The sequence below is a fragment of the Mastomys coucha genome, unplaced genomic scaffold, assembly GCF_008632895.1.
Source record: "Mastomys coucha isolate ucsf_1 unplaced genomic scaffold, UCSF_Mcou_1 pScaffold11, whole genome shotgun sequence".
In the NCBI taxonomy this organism is placed as follows: Eukaryota; Metazoa; Chordata; class Mammalia; order Rodentia; family Muridae; genus Mastomys; species Mastomys coucha.
This window is the reverse complement of record NW_022196893.1, coordinates 26,348,886-26,358,027: the sequence shown is the minus strand read 5'-3', so window position 1 is coordinate 26,358,027 and position 9,142 is coordinate 26,348,886. Positions and strand designations below refer to the sequence as shown.

At 42.9% G+C, this 9,142-nt stretch overlaps 1 protein-coding gene across 3 annotated transcripts in view; it reads left to right on the top strand.

Moving 5' to 3' along the window:
* Nucleotides 1-9,142, top strand: part of Nell2 (neural EGFL like 2) — a 363,671-nt gene that overhangs the window by 198,164 nt on the left and 156,365 nt on the right. For all 3 annotated transcript variants that reach the window (XM_031353723.1, XM_031353705.1, XM_031353713.1), the window contains exons 11-12: nucleotides 1,780-1,871; nucleotides 5,124-5,226. In XM_031353723.1, the coding sequence (XP_031209583.1) occupies nucleotides 1,780-1,871; nucleotides 5,124-5,226 (195 nt within the window). The remainder of the gene's footprint in view (nucleotides 1-1,779; nucleotides 1,872-5,123; nucleotides 5,227-9,142) is intronic.

Below are 9,142 nucleotides of genomic sequence, written 5' to 3'. Positions count from 1 at the left end.
GGGGGAACTCAGGCTGCTCGGTGTGGGGGAACTCAGGCTGCTCGGTGTGGGGGAACTCAGGCCGCTTGGTGTGGGGGAACTCAGGCTGCTTACTCTGGGGAGAACTCAGCCTCTGACCAGGACAGGAGACAACATGTGCAGTGTGAGCTGATCATTTCAAAGTAAGAAAATCCTGTGTTAGTTCAATTTTAAGTATTTTGCAAGTTCCATAGAGAAATGACTGGAGATCTATCACCTTATATTACATGCTTCCATGTTTTTGGGTTATGCCTAAACTTTTTCTGTCATTGAGATGGAAGCAGTTAGGCCCATATTCATTCATCCCAGTGTCTTAAATGAGGTGTCTCAACTCAAGAATAATCACGTAAAGTAATATAAACTAAAAGGCATACAGCTTATACATGCATGTTGCAATGAAAAGGGCTTGCTAATTTGTCCTAAAATTCTATAGCACATTAAAATGAACCAGGCAGTTGTTGCTACCAAAGTGCCCACTTAGGGGTCTTAAGGAGTGTGCCTGCCGTCAGCAAATCAGGTAGCTGGAAGCTTTGCTGTTTTTTTTTTTTTCATTTTAATTGAAAATAGAGCTTTTCTCATATAACATCCTGATTGCGAGGTCCCTGTCCTTCTCCTCCTGGTTCCTCACCACCTCCCCTCATCTCCTCCTCCCGGTTCCTCTCCACCTCCCCTCTTCTATCTGCCCTGCTTCTGTCTCTTATTACAAAACGAACAGGCTGCTAAGGAATAATAATATAATATTATATAATTTGATAGAACAAAAGCTAACATACGGGAACAGGACAACACGAACAGAAGGAAAAGAGCCCAAGACAGAGATGCGCAAACAAAGACCCACCCTTTCCCGTACACAGGAGCTATCGTATATATGCAGAGGACCTGTGGGGTAAAAAGAAAGAAACATATAAACAAATGAAATAAAAATAAAAAACAAGATACAACTTTTAAAAGCCATGACACATTTTGGGACAAAGAACCTCCAAGGATGCTATCGAATTCATTCCCTGTTGGCCATCCACGGCTCTATATCTAGTCTACCATTAACAGTAGTTTGTTTCCCTATGGAGTCCCACTGGAGATAGCTTCTGGGCTAGGAGGGGGCACGTGTCCACTTCTCCCTTCAGCTCTAGGTCCCCATCTGTGCAGACCCTGCAGGCCCTGTGCATGCTGCCCCAGTCTCTGTGAGATCATAGGTGTATAGTTCCTATTGATCCTCCATCCCGTCTGTCTCTTCCATTCTTTCTGCTTCTTCCTCTACAAGGTTCTGTGTGCCATGAGGGGAGGGATTTGATAGGGACATTGCTTTAAGGTCAAGTGTTCTGAGGTTTTACTGTGGGTGTCTGTACTTTTCACAGTTGCTGCAAGAAGAAGTTTCTCGGGTGATGGCTGAGCTAGGCACTGAACTACTTCCCTGGGTATATTCATTGTCTATGGACTGAGTTTCATGAAGGCATTTTTATATAAATATGTAACGTGTGTTAAGCATATGAGACTTTAAAAAAAAATCAGAGTGCAAAGATCCTTTCCAGAGCCTTAGTTAGTCTGGCAACCCTGAACACCTTTTTCCCCCTTGTGCCTGGTTTCACTCTCTTGACCTAATTTGCATGGTGCTGATTAAGGTTTATACATTCCTTACAGGAGGCTGAATATACGGTTTTAGTCATTGAGTCCTAAAAGAAGTAAGATAGTAAGGAAGTGGTCTGCACATCTCTGCACCATGTTTCCTAACAAGATTTGGTGTGTGTCTCTTTTATTTTAAAGCAACTTGCCAGTTCCAAGGACGGAGCTACTTTGAGGGAGAAAGAAACACAGTCTACTCCTCTTCTGGAATGTGTGTCTTATATGAATGCAAGGTAAGCTGGCTCTCAGAGCTCTCCCAGAATCGTCCCGATGATGTGAACACCATGAATGTTTCCTTACAAACTTCCCCCTGTTAACAACACTCCTTTCAAATCCTAACTCAAAGAGAAAGTTGGACTCTCAGTGATAGTTCAAATAGGAATAAATTTCCATGAGAGTTTAAAGTGTGTAAGCCACTTGTCATAAAACAATTTCACAATAAATGAAAACAGTTATTTGGTCAAATCAGTCTTATGAAACTGAAAACTTACTAGTTCAGTCAACTCCTTGCTTCCTGTTATGAGGACAGGGAAGAGAGGGTACATCCCACTTATTGTCTCTCATGATGTTCACTCTGGTGAGAAATATCACTCTGCTAATTGGAAAATAAAACACGAAACAATCTAGTAAACATTAATTGTCGTGCAGAGATATCATTGATATTGATTTTAAATTGATCCCTGAGGCAAATACTGTAGGTTCTCTCTGTCCTGTGGAAGTTGGCTTGAAATATAGCAAGGCAAAGCATGCAAGGCAATACCAAGGCCTACAAATGGCGCGTGAAGAGCCACAGGAAATGGGGTTGGCTTTCCAGGTCAAAGAGCAGAAGAGCACGGGAGAACACCACACCGGTCAAAACCAACTCTTCATTTGAGCTTTAAGTTTCCCCTCGAGTGTCCCTTGTGTGTGAATTTCAGAATCCAGAGCTCACATGTAATATTAAAATTAAATACAAATGATTTAATCCGATTGTATCAATGAGCTACTAGCTATGGAATTATTAAGGGCTGGGGAAAGAAAATCCTGAGATTTTTTTCCAGGATATGTGAGAGTTCAAAGAAGGCCCATTTCTTGCACATCCATCAAAGAATGTGTGAGGATAAGCCAATCAGAGATGATCAGAGGCAAACCTATGTCAGCAGGGACAGGGGCTGTGGGTTCTTGTTTTGACAGTGTATCTGAGGGGCTTCTTTTGTTTACAATTTGTGTTCCTATGATGTGGCTCCTCTCCTAAAGGTAAGAGAGTTAAATCATAGGACTGTGCCCGTGATGCACTAGCTCCTGTCTCCCTAGGAGTCCTCTTTCCAACATCCCCACCCCATGCTATTCCCACTGCGGTGAGTCTCTTGGTGGAGCCTCATTTGGGGTTTGCTTGAGTCATTCCAAAACAAGAAAAGGGAACTAGAGAATAGTGCAGTTTGAAGCAGAGAGACACCTTCTGGTTGGTTTCTACTTGTGGCCTCTAGTTCCTAATATAAACAGTATATTTTAACCCCCAAGGGCACTTGATGTCTCTCAGCGTTTGGGGGCTTGGTGAGCATTGATGGGACATATTTGCTAGGACAGTTGCTTACCTGGTGCTGAATGTGATATAAGATATTCCATTTTAAACGAGCCCACTTATAGGACTGAATATAGGCAACACTGCAGTGTTCACTCTTCATTAGGGGAGTGGTGCCCTTTGTTTTCAAACTCAAGATCCTATCTCCTCTGCCCTCAGATCTGTGATGTCCAACAGGAGCGTGAGGCACAAAGATGATTTGCTGAGTTCAATTTTTGGTATTTAGTCCATATATCTAAGATGTCATTCAACTTGAAAAATTTAAAAGTTATTAATGGAATACATTTTCCATTCTTTGAGAAATGTCTTCAGAATCATGTATATTACAGTGTTCAAGAGGACTGGACAGCAGAACTCTATCTAATCATCCTGCTTTTGTGATTCTTGACTAAATTTTTGGCATTAAGGCCCTCCATTGTCTCCTCTTTCTTCAGGCCCCTTAGCTTCTGTATTCCCAACTTTATGTAACTGACAGACTTGTCATGTTTCCATCATCTGTACTGCTAATTGCAGTGCCTTTTTTTTTTGTCTTATTATCAGTCTTGAGAATTTGAAAGTATGTTCTAGGGGCTTTGGCTTTTATAGGTACATAGAACAATGGCATGGTTTTGAACCTAAGATCACCAGAGCTGAAATGACTGTTGTAGCAAAGGCAGGCTAGTGCCAGGGTACACGCATCTTCTGCCCCTTTCCTGGAGAGGCAGTATGATTTGCACATATAACCCAGGAAAAGCAATACTTGAAATATGTATTTCCTCATAAAAGATGTTCCCAGTTATATATATATATATATATTTTTTTTCAAGCTATTGAACAGCAGTTAAAATGGAAGCTGGGACTTCTCTGTCAGTTCCACACTGGCAGCATGTGGAGCACTGTCAGGATCCTTGTTGATGATCAGAGATGACAGCACAGAAGGAGCCAAATGTTTTGTTCTGGGGCATGGCTATTACAGGTGTCCAAAAAGTAGATTCTATTTTGCTGTCTCCCAAGAGGACTTCATCTATTTGGTTGCTAGAACATGATGCTGATGCTGTTACATTTATTTTTTTCATTCAAGAATTCCAACTGTGTCCAATTATCCTTAAAGATTGGCCTACAAGACACATATTTGACTCTCATTTTCATGGTGGTTTTGAGCAAGAACATTGGTATTCTTCACAAATTCATCTGTGAGTCAGAAAGTGTTTCTCTCCCTTCTTCACTCCTTTTCTCTCTGTCCCTCTCATTACTCTCTCTCTCTCTCTCTCTCTCTCTCACTCTCTCTCTCTCTCTCTCTCACACACACACACACACACACACACACACACACTTGCAAACATACATACACACACACACTTGCACACATTCATACACACACACGCACGAGAGACAGAGAGAAGAGGGAGGGAGAGGGGGAGGGAGGAAGGGAGAGGGAGAGAGAGAGATTGGGTCTCATTGTGTAGCCCTCACAGCCTTGGATCTTACTGTGTAGACCAGGCTGATCTTGATGTCACAGAGTTCTGCCTCCCCAATGACAGATATGTACCACAACACCCAGCAAGACTCTTCTTGACAGACTTTGAAGCAACCTTATATAAAAATCCCAGCTGAATTTGCTGGTTTGACATGTGTTGAATTCAGAGTGTACTGTTACTGTAATCCAAGCTCTGTCTTTGCTTATGCTTGTTATTATATTTATAAATTTATTGGAAAACCAACACACATTTCCAGGGTTCTGTGGATATATGCATGTTGCTGGCTGGGCTACAGTGTGTTGGGCTTTGATTCCCAGGGCCACTGGCTCCCTGTGAAGGCTTGCCAGATGAGATTTAATGCCATGTAGGTATGACCCAGTGGCCTGGCCAGAGGTCTTCTGACTGTAACTCTCCAGTCAAGGTCTTATTATGAAACTGCAGACATCTTGTTTTCTATTGTCCAATAGGATCAGACCATGAAGCTTGTTGAGAACATTGGCTGCCCACCTTTAGACTGTCCTGAGTCTCATCAGATTGCCTTGTCTCACAGCTGTTGCAAGGTTTGTAAAGGTAAGGCTTTGATGAAGTCATACCATTCTCCGGGAGGATGTGGGTGCTAGTGGAGGAAGCTATGTTAAATAACACAAACTGGAGTCAGGAAGACACCTGGCACATGCTTAAACCTGCCCATGGGAGTGAAAAGTAAATATCATCAAAGAAGCAGGGAGCAGTAGTTACTAGATCCAAGGAAGGTACAGAGAACGGGCGATGGAGAAAGATTGCTGCTAGACCCAGGGGTGCAGGTGGATGAGAAGGGTGATTTATATCTTCTGTGGCTCAGTACGATCTTCATGGTTTACAATTAACTGGGGATTTCAGACCTAATGGAAAGGGCTTGGAGCATTCTTAAAAAGAAATGGAATAGGTCTGAGGTGATATATACGCCAACTACCCTACTCAAAGCATTGTGTACTGTATGCATCTACTGAAATGTCACAAGCTATCCCATAATACACACAATTACTAGATGCCAATTAAAAACAAAAGCATATTAAAAGACTTATAAACAAGAGTTTTTGTAGGAAGATAATATAGCTGATATATATGAGAAAATTTGATGAGTTAATCCCTAAGATTAATAACATCTTACCTGATTTCGTAACACAGTTGGAAACCCTGAGCCATTGGTGGGATTCTAGCAGAGATGCTCCCAGGCATTTCTTTGCCATATGTCTGTACCTGTCTCTGGGTCTGAACCTCTAAGCCCGAGTCAGCCCATCCTTGCTGCAGTTAGTCATCCCTCTGATAGGTTTGCTCTCATTTTTCCTCGGCTTCTTTCTCCAGCTGACCTACATGCAGAAACAGAGTGCAGCAGATTTCCTGCTTGCGTCAGGTCCACTCTTAATCATGCGTTGGGCTTCATGGCTACAGAGAAGACAGGCTGTGTAGATGTGCATCACTTCTTTTGTGTTGCCTCTGACTTGATAAGCCCAGACCCATAAGTAGCCCCTCCCCCAGTCCTAGCATTTTAGTTTATTATAAGCAAAGAGCAACACTCCTCACAGATGTGATGGGCTGCCTCAGGAGGCCATGAGTTCCCCTCACTAGAGGTCAGCAAACTTGTTGGTTCAAGCATAAAAGTTTCACAATGATCATACGTACCCTTTAAGACCTCATCACTTATGAGGGCATGGGACCTGTCCTGTGTTAACATGAGGGTATACATGTGTGTGTCCACCTCCTGCTGCAGACTGTGCACTTCAGGGGAGGACTGAGTCTTTGTGTTCATCTCTGTACCTTAACTCTGTTCCAGTGCTGTCTGGAATGTAGTTGATTCTCACAGCGACATATTTAGAATAGAGTAACCACCCCAGGTACAGTGTGTTCATACATAGAGACAGCACTCGCCATGCTTAGAGTGACCACCCCAGGTACAGTGTGTTCATACATAGAGACAGCACTCGCCATGCTTAGAGTGACCACCCCAGGTACAGTGTGTTCATACATAGAGACAGCACTCGCCATGCTTAGAGTGACCACCCCAGGTACAGTGTGTTCATACATAGAGACAGCACTCGCCATGCTCATATCAAGTGCAGCTTACAAAGGAAAAAGTAAATATGCACTTTGGAAAACTGATACCATTTTGTTTCCGTTTAAGTTACTCCATTACCAGGACAGGGGCAACATTTGGAATTTAAATAAATAAAATAATTTAATAATGAAAAATAGATGTAAACTTATTCCCACCCCTGTTTTGCACAGTGCTAGGCATTTTGTTTCTATTTTTATTTTGTTTTGTTCTGTTCACACTCATTTCCATCCATCCAATGAAAGTTTTCATTTTTTTATATTAAAGATTTATTTTATTTATCTTATGTGTATGAGTACATGAGTATACTGTAGCTATACAGATGGCCATGAGCTATCATGTGTGTGGCTGCTGGGAATTGAACTCAGAACCTCTGCCAGCCCCGCTTGCTCTGGCCCGCTCGCTCCTGTGTAATTCACTGTAGCTGACTTCAGAAGCACCAGAAGAGGGTGTCTGATCTCATTACAGGTGGTTGTGAGCCACCATGTGGTTGCTGGGATTCGAACTCAGGACCTTTGGAAGAACAGTCAGTGCTCTTACCCGCTGAGCCATCTCTCCAGCACCAAAAGTTTTCATTTTTAACACGTTATTTGTTGCATATGAATGCACATGTGCACAGGCCACAGTGTACCCGTGAGTGGAGGCCAGAGCGCACTGGCAGGAACTGGTTTGCTTCTTCCACCATGTATGTTACAGGGATTGAATTCATGTCATCAGGCTAGGTAGCAATTTCTTTTTTTCCATCCAAACCATCTTTCTAGCCTAAAGAAGAGTTTAAAATAAAATCTCTGTTCTGTAGGTGGTTCTCTAGAAATTGCATGATGGTTTAAGAGCTGGTCTTCCCAGAAAAGAACTTTCAAGGTATCGAACCTATAAAAGGAACTTCCCTCAACTGGATAAACAGTGCAGACCATTGGAGCTTTCCCCTCAGCACCCTGAGTCAGTGCCTTGGCAGAACATGTCTGCAATCTGATCAAATTCAAGAATGCTCATTTTAGTTATTTCACTTGGGACTTTCAGTTTGCAGCCCTACCAGAGCATTTTTGGCAGCTAATTGTAGGTAGCATGTCCAAATACTTTTACACTCACATGCAGACACACTTAACCCGGATTCTTAATACAGTGTGTTCTGGGTGACTTACAAACTAGTATAAGCAGGAACACACTTTATGAATTTGTAAACCATTGCTGCAGATCAAGCTTTCCTCTAACAACTCCTCAAGTCAATGTGATTATTGTGGCTGTCAGTGTTTGAGTCAGACATTCAGGTAGGCTGACTGGATGGTTCTACTTCTTCAAATGTTGACTGGTGTCACTTTGTACTATTATAGTTAAAAGTTGGGCTTGACTGACTATTTCTGGAAGGCCTTACTCTTGGCCTAGACTCTTGGTAGAGATGGCTGAGAAACTAGATACAGTCATGAGACACAGTCACGAGTCCCTTCTTCACATAGCCTAAGGCCATTTTCCTCATGCCCTGTCAGGCAGGACACTTGTCAGGCCTGTTAAATCATGGCTTGAGAGTTTTATAGAAGTCTGGTATTAATGCAGCATCACTTCTCCTATATTCCATTGCTCAAGGCATTCAAAGGTCAGCCAAGATTCAAGGGAAGCATGTCTAGACTCCACCATAGACAGCACAAAACTGCTACATAACTGGCTTTCTCTTGACACATAACTGTCACCCTGACACACCCTAGAGCCCTCTGAGAAGGGAGTCTTGAGGGATTGCTAAGATGGGATTTGTCTGTGGACTTGCCTGCAAAAGGGATTATCTTGTTTGTTAAATGATATAGGAGCTCTCAGTCCACTGGGAGTGGTAGCATTCATTGCAGAGGAAGCCCTCATCCATTAGAGAGCTAGCTAAACATGAGCCTAACTGATCAAGCAGCATTCCTCTGTGGTTCTTGCTGTGACTGAAAGGTCCTGCTGCATGCAGCAGCAAGGGACCTGGCTCTAAGTTCCTGCCTTTAGTCCATTCATCTCATGGCTTCCCTTGGTGGTGGACTGTGGCCTGGGGTTGGAAGTCCAGTTAACTCTTCCCTTTCCTGAGTGGTTTTTGTCAGTGCTTCTGCCACTGCAACAGGAACCACAGTACAATGGTGACCATCCCTAAGTTCAGTATAAGACTCTAGGGGTTGCTCAGAGATGAAGCAAAAATCAGAGTAGTAGTTAGTCAGAGTGGAGTGGGACACGCTGTGTAAGAAGCTGGGCTGTGGCCCTGGGTGTTAAGAGATGCTCTGCTCACATCCACTTCTGAGCATTAATATGTTTTAAAACACTCGTGAAGACAGCACACAATAGTAGTGGGAGATTTCAATACCCTACTCTCTGCAATGGATAAATCATGGAAACAAAAACTAACCAAGGACACAGTGAGACTAACAGAAACTA